Genomic DNA, 14,615 nt, shown 5'->3' with positions numbered 1-14,615 from the left:
TCAACCCAAAGGGGTATGGGGACGGTGACGTCGCCAGATTCTACCCCGCCGGGGTTGGCTCTTCAGGGAGTGGTGGAGCGGAGCTTGACGACTGGGCATCGCCGCGTGCCACAGGCAACTTTCCTTTGTCCAAGCTCAGGCTAGACAGGTCCTCAGCCAGGGACCCTGTGCCAACAGCTGGTCGTAGGATATCGGCGGGGGGTGGCGTGTTGCCCCGGATTTGCGTAGCGTCGGGGTGGCCTTGTTCATGTCGTGCTTGGCGAGCGCGGCGAGAGCGGCCGCTCGGGCGCCGCCTGCGCCTGGGCTGCCGGGGCGTAACTTCATCGTCGGACGGTGGGGCTCGAGGAGTGAGGAGTACCATATCGTACTCATGCCCTAGAGACATGAACTCTAGGCTCCCGAACCAAACCACGGTGCCGAGACGCAATGGTCGTACGGGGTCTGCCATCCGGAACCTGCTGGGATGACGAAACCGACACGCAGAGGCCCCTACCTGGCGCGCCAACTGTCGGTGTTTCGGACCGGGGGGTCCTCAACCAATCAGTGAATTTGTTCTGCGTGCTCCCGATTCCGGATGGTGATGCAAAGAGACACAAGGTTTATACTGGTTCAGGCAATCGAGGCCCTACGTCCAGTCTGAGAGGTTGATCTTGTATTCCTTGCACCGAAGTGCTCGTAGTAGGGGGTTACAAGCTAAAGGAGAGAGGGAGCTGGTCCCAGGTCTCGGCAGGGTGTCGTGCGGGCCGCTTGAGACGTTGCTCTCAGGCGGCAGGGATGTGCGTGTGTGTGTTACAAGGTGTTCTTCTTCGTCGTCCTAAAACAGCCCAAGTCCTCTCCTTTTATAGCCTGAAGAGAGGACTAGGACGGTACATGAGCTAACTATACGGCGTCGTGTGAACAGAGGCGGCGTGTCCGGGCCCTGTAGCCTGTTCCTGTGGCGGCGTGGTCGTCGGAGTGGTCCGTCCTTGGAGCACTGGAGCGGCGTGGTCGTCCCATCAGATTCTGTGCATCGTGGGAACCCCGGGACTGCCTCGGAGTGGGTGCGGTGGTGAACGTGCAAGCCACTGTGGACGGACTGTGCGTGAGGCCGAGGCTTGGTCGGTGCCGAGGCTGCCCCGCGGTGGAGGGGTCTTGGCAGGCGTGAACCCCAAGATCGCCGAGACCTTGGTGTACAGTGCCGAGGCCTCGAGCGGGCGGCTGATCGTGGGCACAGCGTTAGGACACAGTGGCCGGTAATCCCCGTCGTACCCTGTCCCAGCCGGTATGGCGCTGATCGTGGACACAGTGTTAGGACACAGTGGCCGGTAATACCCGCCGTGCCCTGTCCCGGCCGGTATGGCGCTGATGCGACCTCGGGTCGCGTCGGCCATTCTGTGGCGTTGAGCCGTCGTCCGGCTGAGATTGCGGGAGTGGTTGAAGCATTAATGAGACATGACGCGTTGTCTGGAGGGTTGGTCGAGGTGGGGGGGTGACGGGCTGCGGGCGACCCGGCCTCGAGCGACACGGAGACTGAGGCCTCGCGCGAGACGGAGATCGGGCTCCTTGCCGAGGCCTTGCGCGAGACGCCTCGCGCGATACGGAGAATGTACCCCCTGCCGAGGCCTTCCGTGGAGAGCCTCGGGCGAGACGGAGACGACGCTCCCTGCCGAGGCCTTCCCTGGGGAGCCTCGCGCGAGGCGGAGTTTGTGTCAGGATGCCGAGACCTCCTGCTCGAGGCTCGAGGCGAGGAGGAGGACCCAGTGGGCTCGGTCGTGGCAGGTGAAGGGCCCACGGTTTACCTTCTAGCTTTATTTTTTAGATGAGATTTTAGCGACCCATTTGATGTTTGCTTGGGGTACCCCGTTCTAAGGTACCCGATGATCAAAATTTGAAAAAAAAAGTGATTAGAACAAAGCTAAAGTTTAATCAATTTGGAACAGAGATAGTAGAGTATCTGCTTAAAGTCTGCCAGAACATGTTTTTTTCTTTGTAACTCCTCGGTATTGCTATTGCAGGATCAAACAGCATTTCATCGCTGTTCATTGCGTACTGAATGGAACATGCATTTTTATTTCATATCGTAGTTGGGATATTCAGCAGAACATTATTACAACGCCGTGCGATATAGCGAAAATGAGCAATATATATGCGCAGCTTTATTGTAGGGCACTCATCCTAGATACACACAATTCCTATAAGGCCATGGAACCGGCATTCTCTTCTATGCAAGGGTCGGTGGTACCCATACGTAACCGTGGGTCTGCACATATCCAACTCTAGCGCTCAGTTCGTCGGCTTCCTTGGGGCCTCGGCTGCCAGGTTCATATGGGAGGGCCTTCAGCTTGCCGTCGTCAATGTCGTGCAGCAAAGGAGTGAAAATCTGCCAAGCAGCCTGAAAAAGTGAAAGGTGCCGCGTTAGAGGATAGAGCAAAACAGAAATGAAAGAGTTCTTGCAGATAAAGGATCCTCGTGTTAGCAAAACAGAAACAAAAGAGTTATTGCTAACGAAGGATCCAACAAGAGGGCACAAATATGCAGGGTGGCACAAACCTTTAGCTCATCTCTGCGAACGAAGTGCTGCTGGTCTCCTCTTATTCTGTAGAAACATGGATATGGATCAGTGCAGGTGCAGTAAAGAAAAGCAAAATTTTGCATAGAAGAAGTTATCAGCACAAGACATGATATATACAGAGTTATCCACGATTTCAGGATGAGAGAATTTCTTTGTAATGAATGATATGTTAGAATGATGAAAAGGATGACACTTACGTATCCAAGATAAGGCGTTCATATGCCTCAGGAATTTTGACATTTTGGTACCGCATCCCATATGACAGATCAAGTTCACTTTGTTCAGTAGCCATTTCCAACCCAGGCTTCTTAACCTGCAGCAATTTAATTTTCAAAGATTAATATGAGATTCTGCTACACATTCAAATCCCATATCGACGTCCAGTTTCCAAAGAAATTTCACGACGTTTTACTGATGAAAACAAGAAAGTAAACCCTAGAGAAGTAGCAGGACTTACAGTTAGCTTCATGTACATGGCTTCTGATGGTTGGAGGCGTATAACAAACTCATTTCTCCCTTGCTTCTTACCTTCACCAGGTTATATTTATATTTATATTTAGTTCAATTACCAAGATCTCTAATTCTTACATAGACATAACAGAACAACATAATGAACCAATATAAAATATTCGTTGCAACAGGTCATCAATGAAGGGCAGGCCTGGTGTAGTGGTGAGAGCTATCTCACTGAGTCACCAGGTCGCGGGTTCGAAGCAGCCTCTCCGCAGATTTTGCGGGGGGAAGGCTTGCCTCGGTTTTTCCCTTCCCTAGACCCCACTCATGTGGGAGCCTCCAGCACTGGGTCTGCCCTTTTTTTAACAGGTCATCAATAAGAGAGGCATTCCATGAAGCTATAAGGTGAGGAAAATCGTCATCCTTAGTATTGTTTTGGTTTTCAATGAACAAAGAGTCTCATCCATCCACCCTACGGCTAACAATTGCATGCTGAACTTCAGTGAGAAACACATTTAGTCTAGTCCAGCTTGAGTTAATTTAACAATTTACTAATTTTACCAATATGGCAGCTAATGTAGACAAACTTCAGTGAGAAGTTAAACGGCAATGCACGTGCTCTGCACCATTGCATTTCATTCAATCTAAAGGGACCACTGTCATGGCTTTCCAGTATCAATGCATGGACCTGCCCAACCCCATTCTGCATTGTCAATGAACCTTTAGCCAATCCTTTGGTAGTTTCAGATCCCATGATAACTTATGAAAGAACATCTTGCTTTTGTACTGTCTGGTTATGTAAAGGCACTCCCCTCCTATACAGGTAAATCTATGCTAATAAGAGTAAACTACACCATTAATATTAACTTCTAGCACATACTTCTAAAAATGTCACCAGGAACATCCTTGAATTGCACCCGAACTTCTGCTTTCCTTGAGCTCAATGCTTTACCAGCTTTAAGAATGAAAGGAACACCTGCACGGCATGAATATTAGAGGGTTGATACAGAAAGTAAATATATTATGGTTGAGAAAAGGCACGCTGAATGAAAAAAAAAACACAGAGAGCAAGTATTTCAAGTATATCCATTTCAACTGTAATATGTACAGATACTGTCATGTGGAGGAAAGATATACCTTCCCATCTTTCATTGTGTACCCGAAGAACAACAGATGCAAAAGTTGGGGTATTTGAGTCATCTGGCACTGTAGGGTCATCCTTGTAGCCATCGTATTGCCCGAGGACTACCTCTTCAGGCTTAATAGGGTTCACAGATTGCAGAACCTGAGATTAAGACACGGAACTAGTTCCTCTGAGCACTAACCAAACAAAAAAAAACATAAGATGTGCAGTCTGCCACATTTCAGAGAGCAAATAAAACCACAGCAAGAAAATTGGCGAAGCTGCAATATAAAGTAGTAACATCAATAGAGTAAAGAGAGTTGGACCTTGACTTTCTCATCTCTGATGTGCTCAGGCTTAAGGGAGACAGGCTTTTCCATCGCAACCAAACAGAAAACCTGCAGATTGTAAGAATTTATGACTAAGATTGTTAACACACGAAGGCATTCACTCACTACTACTCTTCAGGAAATTCTGTCATGGCTAGTTAATCCACAAGATTGAGCATGTATCCATAAATATAAATAGTGGGAAGAAGGTAGGGAAAAGATGCCTTTATTGTCCATAGTCACTAAAATACTAATAAACCTCTAAAACCTGGACTCAATTATGAAAATGATTGCAGAACACAGAATCATAGCATATGGAAATATATCTTATTTATATTTTACCTGCAGTAAATGATTCTGAATGATATCACGAATGATTCTGCAACAACAGGAGCAGAGTCAGATATTTATAGAGCAAAGGGAAAGAAAAAAAAGAAGGTATAAAAAGAAACACAAAAATGTTTAATCAATGTGACAGAAATAGGCATAATCATTTGGTGCTGATTACCATCAACTCATCTGTTCAACCATTGCACGAGAGAGTGATATGATCTTTTTTTGGGCAATTCAGATCAAAAAATACAAAATACATCTATTCATTGTTAAGAACCAACCAGGAATTCAAGTATTTCTAAATTTATCATCAATACCATGCTTTATATATACATTACGCAGAAGATTTGTACTTTAGCTTGTAAGGGTATCATTTTAGACTAGAAAAATTTCATAAAAATGTTACTGAAATATGGTACACTAGTGCTTCTACTTTTGCGAGGAAAAGAAATGCTTGTACATACCCATATTGGTCGAAATATCCTCCACGCCCTTCAGTTCCAAAGTCCTCCCTGAATACAATCTGCAGTGTTTGAGTAATTAGCATGCCATGTCATTGATACTGTAATGCTTTCAGTTATCTTAGGTTCAGTTTGGCTCATTTCAAACTGTAGTAAATTGTTACAGTAGAATACAACAGCTCCCTACTATAATCACAAACGGATCAAGTCAAATAACTTATGAACAGAACTACAGAGTACCTTGAATGATAAAGGGACTGCAATTTATGTGCATGGAGCTTATACCAGCAAAATAAAGTTGCCAACTGCTAGCTACCGAATACAAAACATCTTTACCTGTATATTATCAATATTGTCGCGGTTCCAAAGAGGCAAGAACAAGCGGTTGGCAAAACGAAGGACAAGCTGTAACGCGATATTGGTTAAAAAATAGTTAGACAAGTATTTGTGAAATGTAAAGCAAGTTGAGAAAAAAGTTACATCCATTACCAAGTTTTGGACCAACTCTTTTCCCAGGTAATGGTCTATTCTGTATAGTTGGTGTTCTTCGAATAGCTCCCCAAGTTGGGCACTTAATTCTTCAGCGGAATCCAAGTCCTTTCCAAAGGGCTTCTCAACAATGACTCTGGTCCATCCAGGGTGAGAAGCTGCACGCACAAGCACAACACTAATGTGAAGCCCAGACTTGACAGTACTAATGGTGCTCGAATTTTTAAATCTATAATTCTGTATATATTAAAAAGTTAACTGGTATTGGTTTATTTCCTCTCCCTTTGTGAAGAACTAAATATTAAAGAATATTTGATGAACAGCATGAATGTCCTTTGTACCAATCTTTTCCAAATCAGTTTCATATTTTGAATGTAGTCAGAAGGTAGGAACACAAGCTTAAAAATGAACATGCTCTTTCGTTACTACTGAACAAATGGAAGTTTTGAATAACAATGTAAAAGTTTATTTCGCTTCAAGGAAAGCAAAGATAATAGAACCTTAATAAAACTTAAGCTTCTAAAACTTGAAGCTTCCATTAACTCCACCATACTTGTTTGTTCATACTAAGGATTTGCATTAGCTTATCAGAATAAAAAAAACTCAGCATAGGAAAGAAACTTTTACATGGATTCATGCAATATGTTCTGATCATTTTGCACACTGAAGGGTAGACAGATGGAGGCAATGCCAAATAAAAGAGCCTGCGATAGCTTCCTGATTTGTTTGACGCCTCATACTCTGATATTGCCTTGTTCAGTTTCTCAAATCCTTCTCCGGTGTCATAGGAACCACTGACATATTTTATCTGAGACACAAAATTACCATAATGATGTCTGTGCCCTAGAAAAAAATTATTGTAGTTTTAACAACTTACTAATTGCAAAAATTCTGAAAGATCTTCTGGGGCTCCTTTGAGATACCTGTATAAAAAGAACACCTATGACTGAAAGGAGTAAAGATGCATGTCTTTTCAATTTCATGCAACTGCTGAATATCTAGGAATGTACAATACATTACAGATCAGCGTTAATTTTCATTCTGAGCCTACACGTTTCCAAATGTAGAAATATGAAAATATATAATTTCATGTCTTGTATGGACAGAAACGAAATCTTCGTGCAGTAAACAGAACTTCTGTGTTATGCGACTTAAGAACTAGCTCCATCCATCAGGAACATTACCCACGAATGCGTTCTCTTAACCCATCATCAGAAAGATTTGATCTAGCATAACCAAATATATGGACTTCACCAGATTGTATAAATCCCTGTAACAATGAATATTAACTTCAGTTAATACATCCACTGGCTTGATAATCATAGTGTATATCACAGAACCGCAAAGATTTTAACAAATGGAACTGCACAGATGCTGCATGTCTGTAAAGAATAAATTTATATGTTTACGTATGGACTACAACACAACTAGTTATTGTGTAGAAGCTTGATCTGATGTTTGCCATCATTCCTTCAAATTGTCTTCTACACTTTCATATCATGTACAGGAGAAGTGTACATTTATGTGTGCTTATACTTGTGATCTGGTTACAATAAGAAAATTAGTCCAGATTACTTGCTCTGGAATGCTCAATTGAATGCGCATTACAGTTTAAGTTATACTCTAAGTTGTAAAATTGTATAAGGAATAGTTAATACCTGATCAAAGAGGTGGTAGAGGGCTGGGAAAGTTTTCTTCTTAGCAAGGTCACCAGAAGCCCCAAGTACAACAATGGAGAGACAACCTTGCACTGAAGGAAGGTCTAGGTCTCTAGACAAAGAATTAAAGCTGTTTCGCCTTGATGATGGTGTTGATCCTCCTGACATGACAAATAGTACGAGCCTCTTCTACCTGCTACAATAATACACATATCCAAGTGAGAAAGATACTAATGAACTTGCAGTGACCCAAATTTATCATAAACATGTTTGTGTTGTTTTCATGTCCAAGAACAGGCAGGCAAGCTAGCACAACACGTTAGTTAGTCTTGGTCCATGCAACACCATTTTTTATGCTAAAAAGAGCACAACATCTACTGCAGCCTCATAACTTGAGACCAAAACTGGACATGATCAGATCTAAGATCACACTCCTGTTCGCCCCCCCTTTAAGTGAAGTAGTGAATTACATCTTATAGTGACTCGATGTGCCTCATGCTTTATAGGTAAGAGCATATCAAATATTGTATTCTTCCAAAGGAATCTGAGCTTATTGTATTCAGAGAAAAATAATTTGAAATTTGGATCTCTCTACCTGCCGAGGACACCAAAAGCACCAGTATCTAAAGGTCAACAGAGTAGTACCCGCTTAAACCCATTCAATTTAATTTTAACATCCGAGGAGTAGCACAAGTCCTCACTCGTGGCTAATTTTAGCAATAGAAACGAAAAGTAAAATACCCTCAAGTTAATAAGCCAAAAACTTCGACCAATTCCCAATTCCTAGCAGCAAAAATGCAAAATGATTAAATGAACCTCCCTGCAAGTCAGCAACAACCAAAAGAAAAAAAAAATAGCCACTACGAAACAGCCGGAGGCGAGGAAACGATTCCAACGAGTAGAGAAAATTGCTAAAACCCCAAGCCGAAAACAAAGCAGCTCAAGGCTACCAGAATTCACTCCACCGAATAGGGGACAAAAAGATCTGCAACTTTGGCAGCACAAGATCCACGGCAAGCAGAGCCGCCGCCGCCGCGGAGCCGTTAGCGATTGAGGAAAGAATCTAGAGCGCGGCTAGTGAAAACGCGAAGCGATCGCGACACCCAACACCCCTAATAAAGAAGCAAGTTTCCCGAGGAGAAGCTCGACCGTTAAACTCGGCCGGTGAAAAGCTAGCCGCGACGACGACAGAACCGGACGGAGAAACCTCGGACTCGCCGAAGCAGGCGGCACCCCCGGCTGGGCGTGGGGGAAATAAAAAAGAGGTGCGGGATTGCGCTGCAAAGCAAAAGGAAGAGCAGAGCACTGACCAGTGGCGAGATTTCTGGAGGAGCGAGCGCCGAGCGCCGTGTGGGTGGGAGGGAGGTGCTCTGTCGCTGCTTCGGTTGGTCCCCCTCGGCTGCCGTCCGTTTTTATACCGCGGACGGACGGCGGCGGCCTCCCCGCGCAGCCGCGCTGCCCGTCTGACGCTTGGGTTCGTTTCCTCTTTTACCTGCCCGCCACCTACCTACCTTTCCTGGCTTAGCTATACTTGCGACCGCCAGCCGGCGTGCTCTGTGCCACCAACCGCACCTCCATCCTCCTCCCGCAATCAAAAGCTCCCTCTCTCTCGCACGGTGGCAATGGCACCGCATGTAAACACGAATGAGCGCGTGTTTAGTTGGAAGGAATTTTAGAATTTGGCTACTGTAGTATTTTCGTTTTTATTTGGCAATTAGTGTTCAATCATGGACTAATTAGCCTCAAAATGTTCGTCTCGTAATTTCCCACCAAACTGTGTAATTAGTTTTTTTTCGTCTACATTTAATGCTCCATATACGTATCGAAATATTCGATGTGATGGGTACCGTAGCACTTTTTAGGAAGTTATTTTGGAACTAAACATGGGCTGAAAGATTGTGTGCTAACTGGCAAGTGGTAACAGTAGCGAAAGGTTAAATGGGGGGGGGGGGGGGGGGGGGGGGGGGGGGGGGGGCGGGGGTTACGTTTCTTATGGTAACAGCGTGGTTAGTCTCTTTTCTCAGCATTGGTGCTCTTTTTCAATTTCTATGATATGATACCAGTGGAGGTAGAACATAAAACGGGCAGTGCCGCCAGCTATCCCATAACTTCTCTGATTATTATAATCAGATTATATAATCAAATTTTGATCCAAACAGGACCGATGATATGATATAGATTATTAATAATCAAAACTCTTGATTACTATAATCCCATAATCTAGGAGAGACCAGGTTATAAAGGATTATGGGTGCTAAAGTCCACCTTGCCCCCATTTATTATCCAACTTGCCAAATTATAAAGGATAAAATAGGAACTTCACACTTTAACCAATCATAATCAATGACCATAATCCATAACACCCATACACTCTGGTTATTATAATTTAGATTATAATAATCCTATGTATAATCTAGATTATAATAATCGAGCTATAATCCAAACATACCCTTAAGAGTAAGTATAATAAAGAGCTCTAGATGAGCTGTATGTTGAGGTGGAGCCATGGAGAAAAGAGAAGAGGAAAAAGAAGAGAAATGGTTCGACTTTTCACCAAACTAGTTAATCTAGACTTACTTCCTATCCTGCGGTATATAGTTCAGAGGTTTAGGGCTATGTATGCTGAGGGGTAGATCACAACAATAGGTTCCGTTCGTTGGTCTAAAACTTGGCTGAAAACACTAGTTATGGCTTGAATTGTTGTGAGAGAAAAATACTGTTCCGGCTGAAAAAACAAGTAGAACAAGTCGAATATGGGGTAAGCCGAACAGGGTCAATAGCTATTGGGGTCGATCTATAGAATATAGAGAAATCTATCTTATGTTTTAAAACATTTGTACTATGGCATTAAAAAACTCGACCCTAGAGTAAGATCTCTCCCGAGGTATTGACAGGAAAGACTATGAATCCGGATCATTCAAGACGTGCTATTAGCGACGAGGACACGACCACATATTATGGTGCGGCCGTTAGTGCACCATGTATTTCATAAAATAGCATAAGTGGCAAGGTGAAAATAGGGAATCGAACTCCCAGTCTGTAGATTATATTTATGCATCACATTTTTGCATTTCTGCTACTGCACTACATGCACGTTCTCTTATACTATGTACATTAAGGATTTTATATAAAATTAGCAGCAAACCATTAGCATCATGGGGCACCAATAAATAGTATCTTTGAACTGACCTAATCTGACGATGTTTTTTAAAGGGGATATCTGCTTCCATTAGATAAGGATCTGACAATATTTCTGAATGAATATCATCTTACACTACGCAATATAATATGGCTATATCTTCAATTTCATACTTTATATATTTTACAGTTAACTGGTACAGCAAGACCATATATGAAACTATCAAATTCAAGTACCTCATAAGAATTACACACCTGGATATGCATAGTCATGGCTATATAATTCATTTTAGCACGGAAAAATCCGTTAGAAAAATCAAAAAAACAAATATCTAAATCTACAAATATTTTGGATATAAATCTTTTCAAGTAAAAAATTGTCAACTATATAGTTGTAGACCATATTGACAACTAAAACTTTGGCATAAATCATGTCAATGTCCGAAGTTGTTTCAAAATTCAAAATTTTGATTTTTAAAAGAACAAAATAAATACCCAGTACACTAAATGACTTTGGATAAAAAAACTAATCAACAATAAAGTTATAGATCAGATTTATAACTACGAACTTTGTATACCATGTCAATGTCCGAGGTCACATGAAAACTCTAAATTTTAATTTCAAATATGAGAACTTCAAATAAAATTTTAAGTCTGTAAATAAATTTAAATAAAACCTTGTGAACGGCAAAATTACGGCAAAATTGTTGATCTTTTGAGTTCTATAATTTTAGTATAAAGTTTGACCCGACTTCATAGGCAAATTTTATGATTTTTTTGGACACAACTAACTGCACTCTTAAGAGACATGCCTACAATAATAATCACTTTGGGAAGTAAACTTGGCTCGCCTTGTTTTTTTAAACTGTTTATGTAAATGGACCGACTGTCTCTAAAATTAAATAGTTATTTTTGGGGACACATAAACTTTTTAACCGTCTCTGTAAATAAAAATAATTATTTTTCTAAAATCATTAATTACGTAGTAGTGATAGAACTTTATCAGCATTTCCATGGTTCAGTTCGTAGCACTCCTCTGCGGACCTCTCAAAGTCATGAAAAGGCACTTTAGAAATGCATTGTCTTACAATCACGGCGCTCGTTCTCGATGTATCGTGATCGAGCGGATGGACGGTCGTGGTTTAGACGTTGACGCTACTGTTTGCATGCACGTGACAGGACAAATTTAAACGGATAACTACCTCAGCACGCGGTGCAGCTGAGGCAGCAAACGTTCGTTTTTCTTGGCCCGGCCTTACAATTCCAGAATATCACTCGTGATTTTGTATCTCTGAGATGACCTAGTGCGTGCGTGCGTGCGTGCGTCGTAGTATATTTCTAAATGAAATATCAACTATTCAATCTCCCCGTCAAAAGAAAGTAAAACTATGCTGCGCGATATGACATGCCTATCTCTTCCATTTCAGACTCTACATATCCATTTTACGGTTGCAATCCGAATCAAACCACAAAAGTCATAGATAATAACAACAGAGTATCAAATTTCAGTGTCTAGTGTAGAAGCATAAATTTCCGGTATCTTTATGCTCTGGTTCAATTTGGTGGTAGCACATGTTTAATTTACTTGTACCTCACGATTCACAAAGATCATAAAAAGGTTATTGTTTGCGATCGAAGTGCATATCGTCAAATTTTTTTGTTTGTTTTGCCATGACCTGGCCCTCACTTATTTGAGGCGACGGGTAGGATAAATAAATATCTATACTGGGAAATGCATGGGCCGCGCGTGTGTTCTCTCCTGATTTTCCCAACGGACCTTCGTGATTCCGTGGTGGAGAGCGGACGGTCCGTCGGTCGTGGCGGGGACGTTGACGCTATAGCTACTGTTTGCATGTGCAAGACAAAGGAACAACTACCCCTCCCCGCCCCCCGCCCCCCCCCCCCCCCCCCCCCCCCCCCCCCCCCCCCCCCCCCCCCCCCCCCCCCCCCCCCCCCCCCCCCCCCCCCCCCCCCCCCCCCCCCCCCCCAAGATTCCGTTTCGTATATACAAGTATGATGATTCGAAAGACAGTGACATGGTTGAGTGTGTACAACCATATATGTAGGACAGTAGGGGTATACTATCTCTACTAAACCGTTGCAGGTTGCACGCATCTATCATCTTTTGTTTCATCAAAGTGATTCTGACCGGCCATTGGATCCTACGTACTACGTTATATTATATAATACTACCTGGTTTAGATGTATACTGGGGGAAGTGCTCGGTTAGTCGATTGGGTATGTTTGCGTCATGTTCGTCGGAAAGTTATTTTCACTGTAATAAAAGAAACAAATCTGATAGGAGAGCCATCGATTGTACTCGTTATTTAAAAAGAAAAGATGTGCGCAGCTACGTACTGTACAGTAAACAGCAACACTACAATCAGACATATGGAAAGGGAAGTTGTAACGTTATTGGGAGCAAGTTGAGCAACCGAGCGACCTCACATCCCGAGTGTCGTCCAAGGCAACGAAGCGCTGCTCCTATCTGTAATTTGTGCGAGCTGTGGCTTTGATATGCGCCCGCAGGCTCTCGACCAGATCAGAGCACCGTCGTCTCAATCTCAACTCTCGAGAGGAGATCGGGGGCGACTGACTGTAGCAAATGAAAACCCTGATCAGTCATCAGAGGACGCTCGGCCTCTTCCTTGCTGGCTGGCTCCCCTTTCCATTCCAGTTCCAGCTCACAGATCTCCGTGCGGCTGTCCGGTCCCGCTGGTCGCTGGATCGGGATCGGGCTCGGGCTCGGCTCAGATCTGTGTCGTCGGCTACCAGCGGCAATTTGGCCCTGGGTGCCCTCCTTGTCCTTGGCCAGTTGGCCAGGCCATGTGGTGCATGCCCAGGCGCGAGAACATGCAGCGTGGAGCATTATTTTGTTTCAAAAAGCATGCAGCGTGGTACGGCACGGCACTCCAAGTCCAAGGTAGTAGGTGGTTTTATTGGCTGCTGATCCATCGGAGCGGGCCGGGGGTCTGCAGTTGATCGGCCGTGGCGGAATATGCATCTCGCGTGCGCCTCCGCCTCCGCCTCCGCCTCGCCGTCACGCCGCGTGCGTGCCTTCTGCTCCCCGATCTGCATGTGCCTTGGCTCACGAGCGGTCCATCTGACTCCTCTACTACCACTATACTGTATACGTATATATTAGCTTAATTAATGATTCGTGCAGCTCGTGTCCTTTTCATCATCCCTATCACACTCTTACTATCTTTTTTTAAGGGTAGCACAAGTATACTATCCATGTGTCGGTGCGAAAAATGACCAATAAATAAATATTTGTAGTTTTTCCATATGTTGTGATCGGATGTGGCCTAGCACTCAATGACACAGGATTTATACTGGTTCAGGCAACGTGCCCTATGTCCAGTTTTAGTCGGTCGGTGACTTTATTCCTGAGTCCAGGTGCTCGAAGTTTGCTGTGGGGTTACAAACGAGTAGAAATAAGAAGGGGGTGTTAAAAGCCCGGTCAGACTCTGAACTGAAGGGCCGAGAGTGACGGGGGCTCTAACGTGCGCTAAGTATTGGAGCGTATGCTCTGTGTAGCTTTAGAGTTTTAGAACTATTGATCTATTTGAGTTCTCAGGTCCTCGAGTGCTAGAATCGTCTAGCTTCTCTTTTTTTAGAGAGCCAGACTGCTTTTTAGAAGAGAGCTCATCCCCTTTTATAGTCGAAGGGGATGGCCTTATGAGTTAGAGAAAGAGAGGGAATGTATATGTGTGGTACCTAGTCTTGTTGTCCACGCTATCGGGTACGAGACGGTCGTTGACGCCCACAATACTGTTTATGTCCATATGCATGTGGCAGGCTCTACCGTGTTCGTCTGGTATGGACAAACGTCGGCGCCTACAATACTATTTGTATTTTGACATGCCTAGAAGGTTGCATAGTGCCCATCTAGGCATGGCCTGATGGCACCGTCCTGCAGGTGCAGCAGAGTATAGGCAGGGTACGGTCCTCGGTATTACGATTTGACTTGAGCACCTTACCGTTATCTGCTCCGCCCGATCTCTGGGCCCTCACCGAGCAGACGTCCCCGATCGGTCGTTTTCCAGTCGGCCCCGACCTATGTCGGTCGGGGAAGAG

At 44.0% G+C, this 14,615-nt stretch overlaps 1 protein-coding gene across 4 annotated transcripts; it reads right to left on the bottom strand.

Annotated features, from left to right (window-relative positions):
* Positions 1-2,029: 2,029 nt before the first annotated feature.
* LOC136490835 (glucose-6-phosphate 1-dehydrogenase, cytoplasmic isoform-like) lies at positions 2,030-8,905 on the bottom strand. 4 transcript variants are annotated; one of them, XM_066487020.1, is made up of 16 exons: positions 8,708-8,905; positions 7,398-7,593; positions 6,924-7,009; positions 6,617-6,662; positions 6,367-6,547; positions 5,740-5,897; positions 5,587-5,655; positions 5,254-5,312; positions 4,799-4,835; positions 4,454-4,525; positions 4,142-4,289; positions 3,885-3,980; positions 3,009-3,079; positions 2,749-2,864; positions 2,530-2,575; positions 2,030-2,371 (listed from the first exon to the last, which is right to left on the bottom strand). In XM_066487020.1, the coding sequence occupies exons 2-16, from the start codon at positions 7,563-7,565 to the stop codon at positions 2,201-2,203; spliced, it is 1,524 nt and encodes a 507-aa protein (XP_066343117.1). In that variant the 5' UTR covers positions 7,566-7,593; positions 8,708-8,905; the 3' UTR covers positions 2,030-2,200. The 4 variants fall into 4 exon arrangements, with proteins under 4 accessions (XP_066343117.1, XP_066343116.1, XP_066343118.1 ...); XM_066487019.1 differs by having other exon boundaries at positions 7,398-7,590; XM_066487021.1 differs by lacking the exon at positions 8,708-8,905 and adding an exon at positions 8,547-8,697 and having other exon boundaries at positions 7,398-7,590.
* Positions 8,906-14,615: the final 5,710 nt, after the last annotated feature.

The sequence above is a fragment of the Miscanthus floridulus genome, chromosome 11 (assembly GCF_019320115.1).
Source record: "Miscanthus floridulus cultivar M001 chromosome 11, ASM1932011v1, whole genome shotgun sequence".
NCBI classification, from domain to species: Eukaryota; Viridiplantae; Streptophyta; class Magnoliopsida; order Poales; family Poaceae; genus Miscanthus; species Miscanthus floridulus.
The sequence above is the reverse complement of the archived record's forward strand: the minus strand, read 5'-3'. Positions and strand labels throughout refer to the sequence as shown.

Bases quoted from the DNA above. Each gene is read 5' to 3' on its own strand.
- LOC136490835 (XM_066487020.1), bottom strand. From the start codon at position 7,565: ATGTCAGGAGGATCAACACCATCATCAAGGCGAAACAGCTTTAATTCT. The intron at 6,548-6,616 runs GTAAGTTGTTAA...TTTGTGTCTCAG, and splicing joins TTTCAGAATTTTTGCAATTA to ATAAAATATGTCAGTGGTTC. The intron at 4,836-5,253 runs GTATGTACAAGC...CTGTTGTTGCAG, and splicing joins GGATATTTCGACCAATATGG to AATCATTCGTGATATCATTC.